Source organism: Antennarius striatus, chromosome 13 (genome assembly GCF_040054535.1).
Source record: "Antennarius striatus isolate MH-2024 chromosome 13, ASM4005453v1, whole genome shotgun sequence".
Classification (NCBI taxonomy): domain Eukaryota; kingdom Metazoa; phylum Chordata; class Actinopteri; order Lophiiformes; family Antennariidae; genus Antennarius; species Antennarius striatus.
The window spans coordinates 18,521,386-18,540,254 of NC_090788.1; the positions used below are offsets into that span (position 1 = coordinate 18,521,386).

Genomic DNA, 18,869 nt, shown 5'->3' on the forward strand with positions numbered 1-18,869 from the left:
AATTTATTCTTATTCAAATGTTTACAACGTGTTCAAAACCTTTTCTTTGTGACGTTTACGATCAAATCAGCTACACAAGATAGAAGCCCTACATTCAACCAGCATGGGGCACCAGTACCGTATAGATTCAGGCGTGAGTAATCAACATCCGCATCGTCTACCGGCAGCTCGTCTCTGGTAGACGATGCGGATGTTGATTATTCACGCCTTATCGAGGTGCCGGTAGACGATGCGGATGGTGATTATTCACGCCTTATCGAGGTGCCGGTAGACGATGCGGATGTTGATTACTCATGCCTGGATGTAGACAGACCACGCTGTTACGGTCATGGACTCCTTTGAGCTGTTTCGGAAACTAGGTGCAGGAGCTAAATTTGACTTAAAGAGGTTTGGTCAAGATGCAGCCCGGTTCAAGGTAAACAGAATACATGTAACAAATTATATACTGCATGAAAATAGCGATACTTAACAACAGCACAAATCGTGTGCTGATGTATTTTGGCTAACCTGGACGTATGCTAGCGTACAGTTTGTTTCATATGTTTGTAGTTTGGGATGTTTTTATTGGAGTTAGTATTTTTGCATCGGTCCCCACGAAATGAATGGTCGGATAATGCATCATATGAGATTCATTTACAAAGATATACACTCATTTTACAGATTGTTAGATCACAAAGAGTGGACGAGTCCTCGGATCCTCACGCCGTGATCGATTATTTTGGCACGGGGACAATCGATGAAGCTCAGAACAGCTGTCCGGGATCGGAGGATGAGGATGGACAGACACATGAGCTGGGAAGTAAGATTGGAGGCTCTGGTGCAGGAGGCAAAAGGAAGGAAATAGAGGCCGAGTCAGGCGTAAGGACGAAAAAGAAAAAGACGAAAGGGGTCCCGGTGGGCGTTGAAGGTAAAGCCAATAGATCTTTGCTTTATTAACAATTCAGTAACTGTGATCTATGTAATTAATTAATGTGAGATGTGATGGCCAGTAGAGAGATGATGGTAGTTGACATGAATTGCCTCTATCATGTGTGGAGAAGGTCACTGAGTTTTCACCAATATATACACAAGTTGCGTACATCCTTCTTCTTGTGTTAAGTAGAAGTTGACTTGGAAATGGGTTAGATGACGAATCTCACTGCTGTTTGCTGTCTTCTGACTAAAGGTGGTGGCAGAATGCTCAAAGACAAAGATGGAAACGGCATCACTTGGACCACCTCACTGGACAAAACGATCCGAAACCTTCCAAGTGAAGAAAAGACTAAATTTTCTTTGAAGAGGTTAAAGCATCTTCATCAGGAAAAGGTCTGCAAAGATTCACAACTCATAAACAGTAACATTTTATGTTCTTTTTATAAATCTAGGTATGATATTCACAGCTAAAATTATCAGAAAAGACATCATTAATCGTCTTGCTTCCAGGTTAACCGTATTCGCTCTCAACATCGCATAAACGTTCACGGTAGTGACGTACCTGACCCCGTGTGCTCATTTGAGGAGCTCCAGTCCGAGTATCGTCTCAACCCCCGTGTCCTCCAGAACCTCACACAAGCTGGGCTGAGCTCCCCGACACCCGTACAGATGCAGGCGATACCCCTCATGATGCATGTGTGTACTGACACAGATTCAGTGATAGTAAGATGCAGTGTAGATGGGTTTGGTGCGGATGTTCCTTCACTGATTTCTTGCTCAGGGTCGGGAACTGCTCGCCTGTGCTCCCACGGGATCAGGAAAGACTTTGGCCTTCTGTGTCCCGCTGCTCGCCAGCTTGCAGCAGCCAGCTAACCTGGGCTTCAGAGCCGTGATCATCTCCCCAACCAGAGAGTTGGCCAGTCAGGTACACAGCACATCAGATATATACAATACAATACAATACATATATTAAAAGAGAATGCCTTGCAAAAATATCATTCCGTTTAACAGCAGCACATTTTCCAGTCTATTCAACACACATTTTCATGCATTATGACTATGGATTCTTGCTGTATTTTGATCAGACCTACAGGGAGCTGCTCCGCCTATCGGAGGGTCTTGGATTTAGAGTCCACATGATAGACAAAGCCTCTCTGGCAGCTAAGAAATATGGACCAAAATCAAACAAAAAATACGGTAAGAGTAGGAGAAATGTTTGCTGGAAGAGGTGAAATATTTATGTCCTTTAATTCCCCATTACCTGCTGTTCTCTCTGTTGCAGATATACTTGTCAGTACTCCAAACAGACTCATTTTTCTTCTGAAGCAGGATCCTCCTGCTCTCGACCTCAGCAGGTAAATCCAGTAGCTCCCTTGTTTTGTGTTAATTCTTTTATGAGTTATATTTGCATTCAGAGAGGTCAGATTAAAAATCCTGAAAAAGTAAATCATATTCAAGGTGAAATGCAGTAAATTATTTTAGAGAGGCTTTTAGACAAAACGCAAATGATATAAGATATCAATGAATTAATTGTACAAGGGAGTTTATTTAACATCTATAGATGAACGTCATAGGGTCCTTGATCTGTAAAAATATTTACTGCTCTTATTTACCACTGTAGTATAAAATCTGTTTGTTTGGATTTTTCTGTTCTCTTGTTTCTTGTAAGTGTTGAGTGGCTGGTTGTCGACGAGTCTGATAAGCTGTTTGAGGACGGTAAGACGGGCTTCAGGGAGCAGCTCGCTGTCATTTTTCTCGCCTGTTCTGGCCCAAAGGTGCGCAGGGCTTTCTTCAGCGCCACCTGCACATCAGACGTAGAGCAGTGGTGCCGACTGAACCTCGACAACCTGGTGTCCATCAACATCGGACACAGGCAAGCATCAACATGTACATCTTGCATATTTTTGTGAATATAAATGATCCTTCTCTCACGTTATAATTTTTTTTTCATCCTCTCAGAAATACGGCAGTAGAGACCGTGCAACAAGAGCTGCTGTTTGTTGGGACAGAAAACGGAAAACTGTTGGCCATGAGGGACATAATTAAAAAGGTAAGGACTTGCCAGACAAGCCTGTAAATTATGAATTTTTGAATTATTTACTGAAATAATTTCAGTAGAATTCAAAAATCAAAATAGAATTTTACAGCTGTCACTATTATTGGGGAAGCTTAAAAAAACCATGATGGTAAAATCTGTCCTTCAATAAAAGAATGTCTTCCTTAACATTTTTAGGGCTTCCTGCCTCCCATGCTGGTGTTTGTGCAGTCTATAGAGCGAGCACGGGAGCTTTTCCATGAACTGGTGTATGAAGGGATCAATGTCGATGTGATCCACGCTGATCGCACACAGCAGCAGGCACGCAGAGCAGCACACGTAATCCACTGTATTATGAGTCCTGTTTGAAGTGCATCATATTTATCCTCCTCCTCTGTGGCTGTTCTGTTTCTAGAGGGACAATGTAGTCAACAGTTTTCGCTCCGGTAAGATTTGGGTATTGATCTGCACTGCTCTGCTCGCCAGAGGAATCGACTTCAAAGGAGTTAACCTCGTCCTGAACTACGATTTCCCTACCAGCTCTGTGGAGTACATTCACCGAATTGGTTGGTTTTTTCGGTTATCATCAGTCAGAATAAGAATAATCTGTTTAGATATCGAATAAAATTAAAGAAGAAACAAATTTATTGCGTGAAAAAGCTTCACAAAAACAAAGATCAAAGTCCTTCTTTTGACCATTTTATTCTGATTTTCTCACACGTCGTCTTCTCATTCATCAGGTCGGACTGGTAGAGCTGGACATCAGGGGAGGGCCATCACCTTCTTCACAGAGAATGACAAACCACTGCTGCGCAGGTACACTCATACAACTTGTTTTTGTGTGTGACTGTAGAATAAAGAAGTGAGGTCAGACAGCAGATTTCAGTTTCTTTAGAGGTGATCAGATAATTAGCAATAGTTTATCTTTTTTTTTCCAGTTAACTACTTTTAGAGAAAAATCCCTACAGCCAATCAGAGATCATCTGCTGCTGCCAAGCAACAGTTAACGTGATTTAACTGGTTTTCTTTTGTGTAGCGTCACACAGACCTGCAGAGTCTCTGATTCAAATCTTGCTCGCTTCCTTTGTTATGTCAAGGATATTTTTAATACCTGATGTTGAAGTATTTCTGTAATTATTTTTTTCAAGTACACTTTAATTCATCTCTTAACAGCATCGCAAATGTCATAAAACAAGCTGGCTGTCCTGTGCCTGACTACATGATTGGCTTCAAGAAGATACACAGGTAAAGGGGATGTATAATGATAATGAAGATTTTTTTGTATTGTTTATTTCTATAGTAGTTCAGAACCATGGTAGTAACAGGCCACCTGTGTGATTTTTTTTTTCTTTTTCCAGCAAAGCAAAGCGGAGACTTGAGAAGAAACCTCCCAAACGAAGCACCATTTGCACAACGCCTCGTTTCTTAATGAAGAAGAAAGGAAAAGCAAATCTTAAGGGACAGAAAGAAAAAAAGCAGAAAAGTGAAAGTCCATCTGCAGTGCAGCAGCAAAAAGGTGACAAGAAAGCTAAAGGCCAGGAGCTGAAGAACAGAAATAAAAAGCACAAAGAAAAACAAAAGAGGACAGAATCAAATTCCTCTGGAACCATGTCAAAGTAAGACGTCATTTGTATGTGTGAGCTGGATAGATGCACATTGTCTGAAAATGGACATATTCCTCTAATACATAACTGTCTAAACTTTACATCAGACAGTGACATCTCTGTAAACCTTCTTGACAGATTATAACTGTCTTTAGAATTGTTTCTTTGGGATATATCTGCAGGACAAAAGGCCAGCAGGTATTCAGTGTTGTACACACATTTTTCTAACCTGTTAAAATAACCGTACAGAACAAGGAATAGTTTTTTGTAACCCATTAAAACGCCTCTATTTCTTTTCAGTTATGGTAATTGAAAAATTTGGCTTGAAGGATAAAAGGTTGTGAGCTGGTGCACAATTTGAGCTTGTTGGTTTGAAACAATTTTTCCATAATTCTTTCCATCACAAAAAGGTTGATGAAAAATACGCCACAAAAGCAATAGAGGCCTCATTCAAACTACTGAAGATGATGTATTTATAATTGTGCTTTGTATTAACATTATATGAATAAACATTTGTATACATATCTTGTTACCATCTCCAATCTGTCAATAACAAAGTTTTTGCTACTTCTGACATTCTTTATTCAATCATTATGTCCAAGTAACAGGCTAACTTGTAAAGTCTGGAATAATCTAACTATGCATGCATTTCTATTGCGTATTGAGGAATGTACAGTATGTTGGTTTAATGGAAGCTGCAGCCTACTGCCCACTGCAGTTTGTCCACAGTTTAACGTGTAGCCATAAAGTCCTATTTTCATAGTGATATCTTCTGCCCAGGAATTTTTTTTTCTTATTGTAAAAGTTCACAAGTATTAATGTTTACTGAAACTTCATTTGTTTCATTACTAGTAACTTTACAAAAAAAAAGCAGGCTGCAGTGAAGAAGACTGGTACGAAGTGGGCAAGTTTGGTCAGTTATGTGGCTTTACCAAACATTTTTTTTACCATAAAAACTATAAAAACCATACAAACTATAAAAACTTTACCATAAAAACTGAAAAAGTAATTGTGTGATGAATAACATCAACTGGATTTTAGGAAATGCTTGAAGACAACTTTGCCTCTCATCCAATAGGTGAAGTTGAACTGAAGAAACTTCGTGGATTATTACTATATTATTATTACTTATTATTATTGTTAATTATTATAAATAATATCTACAGACTTTAAGAAGTGTTGGGTTAAAGTTGGCCTTTTATGCTATTAAAAATAATTTTGTGAAACATTGTGGCGCTCACGTTTGCTTAGTTATCGCGATACTTCTGCTGTGAGATCTCGCCCATGCATTATACTGCAGGAAACCCCGTAGAGTCTCCCTTTCTCAACATGGCACCGAAGGCGAAGAAGGAAGGTCTGCCAATCTAATGGTTTTTATTGAATATATCCCCCAATTTTCAGAAATAAGGGCTCTGGGATTCATCGCATGGAAACAAAATGTTAAGATAAAACAAACAGGGTTAAAATTATCTCGGATGTATTTTCTGAACGCTGTAAGTATGTAGAAAACGCAGTCGGTGTCTCCGGCATACAACCTGTGCCGGAGCATGACGCTAAACCAGGACTAGCATGTTAGCATTAACGGCGGTGGGCTAAAGTGATTTTTGTTTACAGATTTTATTCTGCCCGGCTGGCTCTTTATAGTTCAATATGTACTCTGTTTACTATTGTTACATTCAAGTCGCTTTAAGTCATCTAGCATCAGCTGTTGTGTTGTACAAATGTTAGCATTAGCTGCGTTGCAGTCATCGCAGTAGCTACACGTGAAAGTTAGCATTTTGGACTCATGTAGAACCTGGAGCTATTTTAATGAAGGTTTACGACAATGGTAACCTAATAATAATGTCAAGGTTAGATAGACATGCAGCTCACATCTCAAGGAAATTAAGTACAGTAGTATTAATCCTGGTCAGAGTAACCAGAAATGTCCACTGTCATCATGCGTAGGGAAGCTGGTTAAATGACAAATGGCTGGATTCATAGGTGGTCTTATAAGAGATCACCTATAGGTCAGTTCCTAAGTAACACAATATAACGTCTCGTATCTGATGCAGCAGTAATAAATTCACCTGTATTTTAGCTAAGGCCTATCAGAATGTATCAGCAAACCGTCTTCAGTCACCTTGTGTCATAAACTCGTTTTAACGTCCCTTTAGAGGACCATTGACGTCAGCATGACCTCATGTAGAAGTAAAGCTTGTGTTAATATTTCAGCTATGTAAAACAATTTTTCCCAATTCTATTTCTAACCATAGTAAAAGGCACAATTTGGTAAAATATAAGCAACATATGTGGCTTTAATTTATGGGGATTAAATAGTGTCAAATTTATCAAACTCTGAGTCCTTGTAATGAGTCCCTCAGTGTGTTGTGGCCTGATGAGTGACTGGTAAACTAATGTCCTGTCTCTGTTAGCTGTCCCCCCCAAGACTGAGGCCAAGTCAAAGGCTCTGAAGGCCAAAAAAGCTGTGCTCAAGGGTGTACACAGTCAGAGGAAGAAGAAAATCAGGACTTCTCCCACCTTCCGTCGCCCAAAAACCCTCCGTCTCCGTAGGCAACCCAAGTATCCACGGAAGAGTGCCCCTCGCAGGAACAAGTGAGTTACTCTGACTGCATTGTTTCAGATAAAGGCAGTGGTTGAACCGGGTGCACATGATGGTAAAAGCGATCAAAGTATGAAAAAGTGTGATTCCAGATTTATAAAATACTGATGCACCCAGCTGAAAGTTTTTGTTTATGCTATCAAACAATTTAAATATTTGAGCTGAAAAGTCAGAACTAAACCTAATTTTTTTTCCTCTTGTAGGCTGGATCACTATGCCATCATCAAATTCCCCTTGACCACAGAGTCTGCAATGAAAAAGATTGAAGACAACAACACTCTTGTGTTCATCGTGGATGTCAAGGCAAACAAACACCAGATCAAACACGCAGTCAAGAAACTGTATGACATTGACGTCGCCAAAGTAAACACCCTCATCAGGTAGAAATCTTTGAAACCAGACTGAACTGAATGTCAAATTCCGGTCCAGTGTAACTCTTGATTGTGCGAATTTTAATGTTCTTTCTGATAAGCTCTTCATATCAGGGGGGAAAAAACTAATTCGGTGCCAGCTAATTTTACAGCAGCGATCTGCACCGTTTGAGGGTTTTGACTAAATTTCAAGACCCATAGAATATTCTATATAAACACTGAAATTACCACTAAAAATGTGTTCATTTCATTAAAAAAAGTTTGCTTCTAGCTTTTTCCATTTTGTGGTCGTTTTTGCCCCAAAAAATGGAGAAAACCAACTTTATGAAACGCCACATCAAGCAGAACAGGAACTTTGATGCTACTACTTTTTGCTTTAGTGACACCTCAAACCCTCAAATACTCTCAACAGTGGTTTTCCTCTATACACATCAGTGGTACTGAATTAAAAATATAGTGTGTAATGTAATAATTTGGAGAGGGAATGAAGTTATGAAATGTTTCTGTACCCGGTTGCAAAAATGATAGCTCTCCTGATGCTCTGTAATAAGACAATCTAATAAGTCTATTATAATTCAAAGTGTAAATTTTACTCGCCACTATACTGTGTGTCTTCTGTCTCAGGCCTGATGGTGAGAAGAAGGCGTACGTTCGTCTTGCACCAGATTACGATGCGTTGGATGTTGCAAACAAGGTGAGTCACAACTAATACAACAGTGTAAAAAAATATTTCAATTTCCTTTCAAAAATTGTGAATCCTGTGCAAGTGATGTAAAATTTATTAGATCTGAATGTTTGTGATGCATTCAAAGGAACCACTGATGCCAGATAATGCAGGTACAGATGTAATGATTGTAAACGAACATTGTGTAATTAATGTAATTTTCTTTACAGATTGGCATCATCTAAATGGTGGCTGAGACTTGTGGAAGAATAAATATTTGTATAATTAAAGATTCTGTCTCAGGTTTGAGTTGTCTTCACTCAGATACATTCAGTAAATTTGGTTTCACACATTTATGTCCACTGCCTGATGTATAGTATTTATTTTCATGTTTGGAAGATAGAAAACTTCTCCAAAAAGAACCTTTTCATCACTACAGTGCAAGTGTAGCATCACTGTCATGTGAACTTAAAAATACTTAAGATTGTTTTTTGTACTCTGCCAGTGTGAAAGGCTGCACAAGAAACATTGAATGTGTAAAACTGTACTTGTAATTATCATACCAGCATCCTGTAAGTGGTTTATTACTAGGCTTTGAGCTCAAATTTGAAAACATCCTTTTATACAATTTTTAAATCTCAAAAATAGCAAGAGACTTGTGGTAAATTTAGTTTGATCGTATGCTTGATACAAAGGTTAATGACTTTCATAAGAATAAAACAGTGTAGGAACAGGTTTTTATTTTTACATGTGTTTAGAACTTGTGGAACACAGCTAATAAAACACTGAATTTAATCAGTTTTAATAAGGCAGTTTAAAAAATCAAACTGAAAGTCATACATTTACATCAGCAGATCAGCTTATGTGCTTTACTGAGTTACATAAATGTAGAACTGAAGGGACATCTTACGAATGTTAAAAAAATGGTACATCAGCCTTCCTGCTTGTAATTTTTTGTAGATGTATCATATTGCTTACATTCAATCACATTTTTTTGTGACACGGTGCATGGTTTAACCTCCCTGCTTATGAGAGGAAGGTTCGGACTGTGCCTTTAACCAGGCCTCTGCAGATTGGGCACTTTCGCAGTGACGGCGCGCACTCTTTACACACCACCAGGTGTCCACAAGGGATGAAGACGATGTTGACCTCTTTATCCATACACACCTTACAGGTACGTTCCTCCTGCAGGCGCCGCAGCTGTTCCTCCATAGGGAGATCTACAAAATAAAATTAAACATTTACTTAAAATTGCAAACAACTGGCAGGGAAGAGATCCTCATTCTCGGGTGAGTCTATACCTGAAAGGTCTTGGCTTGGTGATGCAGCTTCATTTGACTGAGCTGAAAAAATGTCAGACAACACGCAGTTAGCTCACACTTAAATACACGACGGATCCATTCATAGCACACGCAGGTTTGCTCGTGTTCTGTGTGTTGCCAGTTGTGGCACTCTGGTTGTCTGACCTGATGCAATGACGTGAAATGTCATGATCTGAACCTAGCATGAAAGTATTTAATGTGCGCAAAAAAAGTACCCATGAGGTCTCGGAGTAGATGGACGTCGTTTTTCTGGATCCAGTTACGGAAGACCTCGGCTGCAGCGTTTCCCTTGGTGAGGATGAGCTCTATCAGCCTGGCTGTTTGCTCCTTGGCTGACGTCTGAGCCTTCAGACCGCTAAACTCCTCCGTGGCTGTAGTTTACAAGGAAGACAACATTCCAACAAAACAAAATCAAAGCTTTTCAATTCCTTGTTTAATACATTTACAGCTTAATAACACAAAAAACAGCATACCCCTGATTTATAAAAGATCACTTTCTTCTTACCTAAAATGTTAATTCAAAATTCTTCAGGCAAAATTTAACTACTGGAGGGTAAAACTGTTTTTGTATGTAACAATTAGACATTTGTGGTATTCCAACTGCAAACCATGAACTGGACAACTAGTTATACTGTGTAATCCACAGGTATGAGCAGATTCATACAGAGGGCAGCAGTAGCTCAGTCGGTAGAAAGGGTCGTCCTATGATCACAAGATTGACGGTTTAATTCCCGTTCCTGCCACCTCGGGGTGTGAGCTGTCGGTGGGAGGTGTCAGCTCACCTCCCGAGCACTGCTGAGGCGCCCTTGAGCAAGGCGCCGTCCCCTTTACAAGTTGCTCATCAGGGCACACCATGAAGTCGCTGTCCGCCACTCTACCTCGTGTGTGTGTTACAGGGCCTGTACACACTATATAGGCATTTGATTGACTAACAGACTAATTACAGTGTGCTACTAATTTCCCTTTGAAGATTGTGAAAGTGTGTATGTATATATATATGTAGAGAGAGAGAGAGAGAACAAAAACAAACATGCACTATCAGCATATACATAAACAGACACCCCCCCATGGATTAAAGGCTTGTGAGAGGATGGGATGTAAAGAGAATTGTTCTTGACTGAGCTTTAAATTGAAATTAAACTCGTCCTTTAATAGACCCATACTTAATTATCGATAGTGATGCAGAACTGTTCCATCAAACTGCTCAAGATGTCTTGATCGTCTTGCCTAACCGGGTTGAAACAAGATAAGCGGCAGATCATCTCTACAGATTGTAACAACTGTGTCAGATTCATGTCTTTGTAGCACAGCAGGGAAAGTCCTTACAACTCCTGGACTAAGTCTGCGTTCAGACTGCAGGGATATCAGATTTCCTTCCGTATCTGATTTTCAGGGATGACTGTTCACGCTGTTTTTAGCAAGTGTCCAAATAATGCGATCTGGCTCTGTTCAGACTAGGCCAAGTTATCGGCTGATCTGACTGTCGTAACAACGACATTGGGTCGGAGGCGGCGTTCAGTGCGTGTCACGTATGAGGTCATATAATTGCGACTGAGGCAACAACGACGAACATGAAGTTTTGTTACCTTAGCATATTGGCGGTATCACTGTCTGCTAGAGGTGGAGAAAATCTCAAACAACGTCAATTTCTTCTTCCGTTTTTTTATGCTCCATAATGCGCGACGCTCTTCCTTTTGGCATCTTGCTCTCGCGTTGCGGATATGACGTCACGGTCTCCCATATCTGATCCTAGTGTTTGGCGCTGTTCAGACTGAAGACGCATCAGTTGGGGGGGTTTGAGAGACAGCACCTGGAAAATGCTGCTGTTTTCTGTATTTGGTGATAAGCACAAACTCCTGAAGCCTGAGTGTCTACCTGAGGAGTCGAGTGCTACGCTTGGTGAATGTAAACACTCAGAATTGAGACATGATTTGTACGTGATTAACTTTTTCTGTTTTGGTTGTTTATTATTTGTCTGAAATGACTGGAACCCAAAATGATTGAATCAGTCAACCTGCCAACATCTCTAAAACCTGGCAACTCATACCAAAACCATCATTATGGAACGTTTTCATAAAACTACAGGTAAGAAACCATTATTATTATTTTTGTTTTTGGGGTAACCTATCCCTCACATTGGTAAACCCAGCAACTTCAGGGTTTGTTTGTTTTTAAATTTCAACAAAAACCTTGAAATTTAGTAACCTCCTTAATACATTTTCTTTGTTTTAGGTAGTAATATGTTTTTACTTTATTATTAAGAAACTTATTTTTAGCTTTGAAGATTAAAATTTCCATGCAGAAAAAAGAAACTTACTCAGCACACTTTGCTCTCTTAAGTGTTCAAACACTGGCTCAACACTCTTCAGGCGCTGGATCAATGCTGCCTGGTGTCTCTTCACAAAGGTGAAACCATCTGAAACAAAAAAAAACAAAAAAAACAACCCATGGTACAACTAAAGATGGAATTCATGACTGATGTCAGAGACATCCACATCAACACCGCTAGCTGTACCTGATGCCATTGCCTCAGCCAGCATCTCTCGCTCCTCTTCCCTTTTCTGGTCCTCCGCACTCAGCAGGTCTGAAACCAGCTCTTGGACCGTTCTGTAGTTCTCTCCACTGGTCAGGATCTTACTCTGGACTGTTTGTTTGACAAGACTACGCTCAAAGCCCATCTCTAATGCAGACTTAATCACAGGAGTGTTCATCATAACAGCGTCCTCAGACCGCTCCTCTCCTGGACCAAGATGAACGACTAAGAAAGACGGAGTAGACGTCAGGCCGGGTGATGTGATATCAGTATGAACTCGCATTGGGCCCAACGAGATGAATTTAGAGATTACTAAGTTCATTTGTGCTATGAAAATTCAGTGGATAACACAAGATTTCTTATTTATAAACCCTGCAGGTTTTTGATTATGCTCATCCCACAAACATTACAGGATACAACTCCAAATACCACAGTCAAGTCAGAATAAACCTCTTTGTCTTTACATTGATTCAAACTCACCAGGGGGATCCACAAACTCTCTGGAGCTGCTGTCTCCATTAGTTAAAAGCTTTGAGAGAGAGAAAAAAAAACTTTTTAAAAGTCTTGCTCTGAGATAAATGTTTGAAACAAGACAACATTCAGCACGCTACACGAACCTGCTCAAACAGCCGAGGGAAGCGAGCCTGGATTTGGTGAACAAACTCTTGTCCCTTCTCTTGGAGTAAATACTCACAACTGCAATTACATAAAGACATCAAGTTCACATTCATTCCAACAGTCCTCTGCGTGTGTACGCAAAGGATGAGCAGCAGCGTCTCCAACGAATTTCATTGGTAAATTACACACATCAGGAAAAAAATGAGAACAGTAGAATTTACCGAGGAAACCATTTAGCATGCTCCACCCAAGGGTCATCTCCAGATTCCCAGCAGCGCAGACCTCCATCGCAGCAGAAACACTTGACATCATCATTTCGACCTTAAAGATGGGGAATTAACTTATGAGTCACAAAAAAGTTTGAGTTTCAGGGAAATTTAATTTTGAAAACCACAACTAACTACACTTGTGAGAAAGATGACTAGAACCAACTTGTTTGTTTCTCATTTTCATTTTGTATTTTTACTTTATAAGCTTCAGTAGGGAAAAACATTTCAGGACTTTCCAGGTCAAATGCAAATTAAGGGGAAAACACCTAACCAGAACATAAAACTCTTACCCAAAATTATGAGAATTTCAGGACTTTTCGAATCACGCAATTTTTGCTTCATTAATTAAAAAATAATATTCACTGTAAAAAGTTGAACATAATATTTTTAATATATTTTTAACATGAATGCTTTCAAACATGTCTTAAATTTTCAAGGCCACCAAGTTCTAACGCTAACATATTGCCATCACTGAAACTGATAATTTCCTTACCTACATAGTAGAAGCCGGCTTTAGCCAGCTGGTCGGGGCGAACAGGAATGCGAGTTGGCCAGTTGACAAAGGTGAGTAGCCTCTCATCGCTCTGCTGCATAGCAGGGTTAGACACATTGTTGAGAGTGGGGGCTCCTGTAGACAGCTGACAAGTTAACGCTCCAGATGCAGCTCCCCCCAAGGATACATTGTCAGCTCTGTCACCCCGAACGAAACGACAGTTTGGATAATGTCTCTGGTGTTCGGATACGGCTCTATCCCCCGGTTCCCAGTTACTCAACTGAAAAGACATACCAAAAAAAATGATGTTGAGTTCACTGTGCAAAAAACAAACATCATCACACAAACATATCTTCCCTGTTTCAATACACACCTGTCCTCCACAGCTAAAGCAGGCAACCCGGTCGCCTTGGCCCAGGTAGTAGAAGCCCGCCTTGGCAAGTTCAGTAGGAGTTATGATGGAGAGCGTCCAGGAGTGGAAGGAGTCCAGTCGGTCCTGCTCCCTACGCATGCTGGGATTGTTGCATGCTGGTCTCTGGTGGGACATGTCCTCTACACCACGAGAGCTAAGAGGGCTGGAGGGCGGTGGAGCGGAGAAACCCAGGTTCAGGTAGCCGACCGCCTCTTCCCCTTGATTTGCTGCTGGGTTTGGAGCAGCTGGACCTGGACCAGAGAGCTGCAAGTAAAATATTTCAAATACAACCTGTTAAAAAGTATGCAAAACAGTCCAAGCATTTTATATCATAAGGAATGAAATTACATTTTTGGATCACTTATTTTCTTAAAAGAAATTTTCTACAATCTTACCGGAATTGCTGGAGCGATGCGTAGCGGGGAGAAGGCGGAGTGAGAGGAGGAGAGCAGGTTGGCTGTTGACGGGAGGCTCTGGATGAAGGAGCAGGAAGGAGAGAGCTGCCTGTGTTTCTCCGTTGGACAGTCTCCAGCCAGCCAGCCATCGGCCGTCACGTTACACTTGAAACATTGAACCCGGTCGCCAATGCCAGTGTAGAACCAGCCTGCCCTCGCCAGACTTCGCTCCGTGACTCCAGAAGCAGGGAATCGAGCAAAGGTTGAAATGCGGAAGAGCTCTGGGGATGAAGTGACATAATCACATTCCCTTGAGATCAGAACACATAAAAAATAAACTCAAATCTTAAATCTGACAAATGTAAAGCATAAAAGGAATTAATACCTGAGGAGTTATCGTACTGCAGGTCAGGTGGAGGTCCGTTACGACACAGCCCCATCAAAAACTGGTTGTTTTTAAGTTGGGGAAGAGTTTCCATTTTTTTTTCAATAGGTTAATAAAAAGACAAAAAAGATGTCCTTTAAAGGAAGAGGGGTTTGAGAAAACCCAAGGTCTTGCTTCGCGCACACACGCGCGCACACACACACACACACACACACACACACACACACACACACACACACACACACACACACACAGACACAAAGATGAATTGTGGTAAACTAAGGGACAACTCATATTACAGAAAACAAACAGCACAGGAAGAGCATATGAAGGAGAAACATGATAAATCCATAAACCCTAATTTTCGTAGAGTGAACAAGGAATTATTTATCATGCTTTTCCTCAAACTGTACCTCACACAAAGACGCATTTTACTAGTGTTAGAGAAATAGTTCCAAAACCTGTTCTCAAACTTCAACGCTTATTTACAGTTACAGTCCCAGAATGTGTTTGTGTCCAACAGAACACACTGAGCAGAAATAAATGGACTCTGTCAAATAACATTAAAATGCATCTTCAAATCAATAATCATAAAATGACACTGTGGTCTGATCAACCAGGAACAGAATACACTTCGTCATCCATATTTATTACAGACATAAACTCACTGGCCACTTTATTAGGTACACCCTGCTAGTACTGGGTTGGACCCCCTTTTGCCTTCAAACCTGCCTCAATCCTTCATGGCATGGATTCAACAAGGTACTGGAAACGTTCCTCAGAGTGTTTGGTCCATATTGACGTCATATCATTACTCAGTTGCTGCAGATTTGACCGCTGCACATTCATGTGAATCTCCCCTTCCACCACATCCCAAAGCTGCTCAATTGGATTGAGATCTGGTGACTGGAGGCCGTTTGCATACAGTGAACTCATTGTCATGTTCTAGGAACCAGTATGAGATGATTCCAGCTTTATGACATGGGGCGTTATCCTGCTGGAAGTAGCCATCAGAACACTGCAGTCATAAAGGGATGGACATGGTCAGCAACAACACTCAGGTAGGCTGCGGTGCTGCAATGATGTTCTGTTGATTCAAGGCAAGAAAGATTCATGCTTTCATGTTGTTGACGCCAAATTCTGACCCTACCATCTGAATGTCACAGCAGAAATCGAGACTCATCAGACCAGGGAACGCTTTTCCAGTCTTCTCAAACCAGTTTGCCCATTCTCGTCTGACCTCTAGCATCAGCAAAGCATTTTTATGGACAATTCTCTGTAAATCCTGTAGACGATTATGCGTGAAAATCCCAGTAGATCAGCAGTTTCTGAAACACTCAGACCAGCCCGTCTGGCACCAACAATCATCCCACATTCAAAGTCACTTAAATCACCTTTCTTCCCCATCCTGATGCTCGGTTTGAACTGCAACAAATAGTCTTGACAATCACTACATGCCTAAACATATTGAGTTGCTGCCATGTGATTGGCTGATTAGAAATTTGTGTTAACTAGCAGTTGGACAGGAGTGGGTAATAAAGTGGCCGGTGAATTTATAGTGTCTTATTCAAAAATGTTAACTTCACGTAATAATGATTACGTACAGTGTATATATACTGTATATGGTCATTATGGCAAATAAATGTATCAAGCAGGAACACACACGCACACGCACACGCACACACACACACACACACACACACAAAGACCAAGGGTTTATGTGTTCTCAAAACCCTCCCCCTGTCCAGGACATCCTTTTTGTAGGCGTCTAAGCTTCCATCATTGAATATTAAAACTCAACTAGAAAATTATAATCCTCCTTGGGTAAAGATAATGGATAATAGCAGAATCTGAGGAAAAGAATGAACAAAAGGAAAATGAGCAAACACAAAGCTAAACTGGGCATACAAAGAAACTCTTCAGGTCAGATTTGAAAATTTCAGTGTATATAAAACACAGAACAAATACATAAACAGAATGATCTGGGTGTAAATTAGTACTCAATGTAAATCAGTAGAATGTGTATAAAAATGAGACTGAAATACTGGGAAGACATATTGGAATATAAGACCACCCTTTGCTGAATAATAACGTAACAATACTTTTCCTTGCCAGCGAGGTTAATTTCTAATTTTGAATGTATCGATTACGTAGGTAATTTATGAGATGATTTAAATTACATTTTATTCCATAAGACTTTTTGTTTCCTCTTTTAAATTGCACTCAGGGCATTTTATGATGCTATGGTGATGACATCTCATGCCATAAAGATGGATGACAACTAATAACATGGCCAACAAGGAACACTTAATTCTTAAATGTGGCAGTAAAAAATTTATTAACAGAAAATAAATTGGGGATATTATTGAAAAGAACCATCATCCATCACAGTAAATATGGATTCATTCTGTAGATACTGTATAGCTTATCTTTCACAAACTGATCAACCCTTCTGAATGACTGAATCTGATCTCAGCTCTACCACCTTCTATTACAATATGTTACTGAATTCACAGTGCTCACCTCCAAAAATACAAACCAATATTAGATTAGGACTTGCAATTTAGAGTATGATCCAGATCCGGTTATTAATTTTTTTAAAAACCTAATATTTGAAGAGTATATTCATAGGTGTGGGAAATACCCGCGTCCTCCAGACAGGAACCCCTGGTTGTCATGAGGATGTCTGTCAAATCAAGCTAAACTCGAGGCTATTTAACAAACCTACAGTAGGTCACATGTTGTAACTTCCATCCTCTTCCTGATTGTTCCACCCACCAATCACTAACCAACCACTGTAATCATCTACAGGTGGTAAAGTTAAGACCATGTGGTGATACTACAGAGCAGTGCTAGCTACTTCCCTAAACACAGGCCACAAATGACAACACGGGATGATTCAGGCACTTCCTGTTTTAGCATTAGCCTGGATATATGGTCGAATTCATTCGATAACGTCGGCTATGTCGATTAGTATTGAAAATAGTTTCTGGTTTTTAAAAACACAGATGGCCATATAGAGTTATTTAACATTTCCCAAACGACCAAAGTGTAAATAAACGCACGTCATACAGAAACTAGCTCGTCAAAAATCGGCGGACGTTAGCTCGCCAGCGCCTGCTAGCGCTAACAGCAGTCAAACTGCGCCCTGTACACTAACCTGTGTGGAATAACGCAGGTCTTATAGTGACTCCTGTCACGCTGTCTGGTTATACTGACACAAACATACGAGACAATAACACACAGCTGGACGACACCATTTCGTCTGTTACACTCACCGTTCTCGGTCCGGGTCGAACAGAAAGTCCCCACATCCGGTACGAGTGTGTGACGTCACCGCCTCCTGACACTGTTTTCAGTAAATCGAAACAGGACAGAAATTTTACTTAAGGTTAAAATTATATATAAATATATATATATATATATATATATATATATATATATATATATATATATATATATATATATATATATATATATATATATATACATACACACACACACACACACATACACACACACACACACACACACACACACACACACACATATTCAAAAACAAAAATACACACATCACAGTATTAAAATAAAAAAAATAGATGTATAAATTTATACCTTTTATGGACGTGAAGAACTCGTGTTCAATGAAAAGCAAATAATTTCATATTGCAACGGCAATATGTAGCAGTCATTCAAAAAACTTCATCTCTCCTAAAGCAGAAAATATGAAAGGTTTAAAAATTGAAATAAAAAAGATCAAGTTAAAGTAAAGAGGAATGACGAACAAAATTTAAAACAGGATACTTACATGGATGCCTTGCTGATGTGTGTAGGAGACAGTCAGATGAAGGCTGTATTTCAGTCATTTAGTTGGTATTTCCTATGACTTCATGTTAAAGCCACTCCTCTTAACCGAGATCTGTCAACTGCTTTCCAGTTCTGAATGCTATTTGCAGACATTTGGCCCACTCTCACACTTCAAGCTCTATAGCTGATTCATTTTTAACCCTTGTTCCTCTTTGACGCTGTATGTTTTGATTGTACAGCTTTCTTAATAATGGAAATGAAATAATGTTCAATCAGTCAGTGCTTATAAATTGAGTTTATAAGACTGAATTTAGTCAGTGGCAGGTGGCTGATAACTGCTGAGATTGAGAAAGCTGGTAAATCATTGATAGGGATATAAAAGGTGCACATAAAATTTTTAGTTTATTAAAGGTGAAGGATCGTCTAAAAAGACAGAACCAAGATAAT

The 18,869-nt window shown here is 39.9% G+C and overlaps 3 protein-coding genes and 2 non-coding genes across 9 annotated transcripts; 4 read left to right on the forward strand and 1 right to left on the reverse strand.

The window, feature by feature from the left end:
* The first annotated feature begins 308 nt into the window (after nucleotides 1-308).
* Nucleotides 309-5,056, forward strand: ddx52 (DEAD (Asp-Glu-Ala-Asp) box polypeptide 52). The gene is made up of 14 exons (XM_068331523.1): nucleotides 309-415; nucleotides 661-907; nucleotides 1,166-1,305; nucleotides 1,423-1,608; nucleotides 1,694-1,837; nucleotides 1,998-2,109; nucleotides 2,195-2,267; nucleotides 2,582-2,785; nucleotides 2,872-2,962; nucleotides 3,146-3,268; nucleotides 3,363-3,513; nucleotides 3,688-3,763; nucleotides 4,121-4,192; nucleotides 4,306-5,056. The coding sequence occupies exons 1-14, from the start codon at nucleotides 329-331 to the stop codon at nucleotides 4,565-4,567; spliced, it is 1,968 nt and encodes a 655-aa protein (XP_068187624.1). The 5' UTR covers nucleotides 309-328; the 3' UTR covers nucleotides 4,568-5,056.
* Nucleotides 5,057-5,835: 779 nt separating this feature from the next.
* Nucleotides 5,836-8,478, forward strand: rpl23a (ribosomal protein L23a). Its single transcript, XM_068330604.1, has 5 exons — nucleotides 5,836-5,905; nucleotides 6,966-7,146; nucleotides 7,357-7,533; nucleotides 8,149-8,218; nucleotides 8,419-8,478. The coding sequence occupies exons 1-5, from the start codon at nucleotides 5,836-5,838 to the stop codon at nucleotides 8,431-8,433; spliced, it is 513 nt and encodes a 170-aa protein (XP_068186705.1). The 3' UTR covers nucleotides 8,434-8,478.
* LOC137606778 (small nucleolar RNA Z17) lies at nucleotides 7,196-7,267 on the forward strand. Its single transcript, XR_011037923.1, has one exon. It is a non-coding gene; the product is annotated as a small nucleolar RNA Z17 (small nucleolar RNA).
* On the forward strand, nucleotides 8,285-8,351 carry LOC137606777 (small nucleolar RNA SNORD42). The gene has a single exon (XR_011037922.1). It is a non-coding gene; the product is annotated as a small nucleolar RNA SNORD42 (small nucleolar RNA).
* Nucleotides 8,479-8,911: 433 nt separating the features above from the next.
* On the reverse strand, nucleotides 8,912-18,326 carry birc2 (baculoviral IAP repeat containing 2). 5 transcript variants are annotated; one of them, XM_068330602.1, is made up of 14 exons: nucleotides 18,231-18,326; nucleotides 17,894-17,964; nucleotides 14,616-16,465; nucleotides 14,231-14,511; nucleotides 13,797-14,099; nucleotides 13,424-13,703; nucleotides 12,883-12,982; nucleotides 12,661-12,739; nucleotides 12,524-12,572; nucleotides 12,026-12,154; nucleotides 11,828-11,926; nucleotides 9,726-9,881; nucleotides 9,490-9,531; nucleotides 8,912-9,408 (listed from the first exon to the last, which is right to left on the reverse strand). In XM_068330602.1, the coding sequence occupies exons 3-14, from the start codon at nucleotides 14,707-14,709 to the stop codon at nucleotides 9,215-9,217; spliced, it is 1,806 nt and encodes a 601-aa protein (XP_068186703.1). In that variant the 5' UTR covers nucleotides 14,710-16,465; nucleotides 17,894-17,964; nucleotides 18,231-18,326; the 3' UTR covers nucleotides 8,912-9,214. The 5 variants fall into 5 exon arrangements, 4 of the variants coding, with proteins under 4 accessions (XP_068186703.1, XP_068186701.1, XP_068186704.1 ...); XM_068330600.1 differs by having other exon boundaries at nucleotides 12,026-12,268; nucleotides 18,231-18,318; XM_068330603.1 differs by lacking the exon at nucleotides 12,026-12,154 and having other exon boundaries at nucleotides 18,231-18,321.
* Between the last annotated feature and the right edge of the window lie 543 nt (nucleotides 18,327-18,869).

Bases quoted from the DNA above. Each gene is read 5' to 3' on its own strand.
- ddx52 (XM_068331523.1), top strand. From the start codon at position 329: ATGGACTCCTTTGAGCTGTTTCGGAAACTAGGTGCAGGAGCTAAATTT. The intron at 908-1,165 runs GTAAAGCCAATA...TTCTGACTAAAG, and splicing joins GGTCCCGGTGGGCGTTGAAG to GTGGTGGCAGAATGCTCAAA. The intron at 3,269-3,362 runs GCACGCAGAGCA...TTCTGTTTCTAG, and splicing joins CTGATCGCACACAGCAGCAG to AGGGACAATGTAGTCAACAG.
- rpl23a (XM_068330604.1), top strand. From the start codon at position 5,836: ATGCATTATACTGCAGGAAACCCCGTAGAGTCTCCCTTTCTCAACATG. The intron at 5,906-6,965 runs GTCTGCCAATCT...TGTCTCTGTTAG, and splicing joins ACCGAAGGCGAAGAAGGAAG to CTGTCCCCCCCAAGACTGAG. The intron at 7,147-7,356 runs GTGAGTTACTCT...TTCCTCTTGTAG, and splicing joins AGTGCCCCTCGCAGGAACAA to GCTGGATCACTATGCCATCA.
- birc2 (XM_068330600.1), bottom strand. From the start codon at position 14,709: ATGGAAACTCTTCCCCAACTTAAAAACAACCAGTTTTTGATGGGGCTG. The intron at 14,100-14,230 runs GTAAGATTGTAG...TTTTACTTGCAG, and splicing joins GCATCGCTCCAGCAATTCCG to CTCTCTGGTCCAGGTCCAGC. The intron at 12,740-12,882 runs GTAAATTCTACT...ATGTAATTGCAG, and splicing joins CATGCTAAATGGTTTCCTCG to TTGTGAGTATTTACTCCAAG.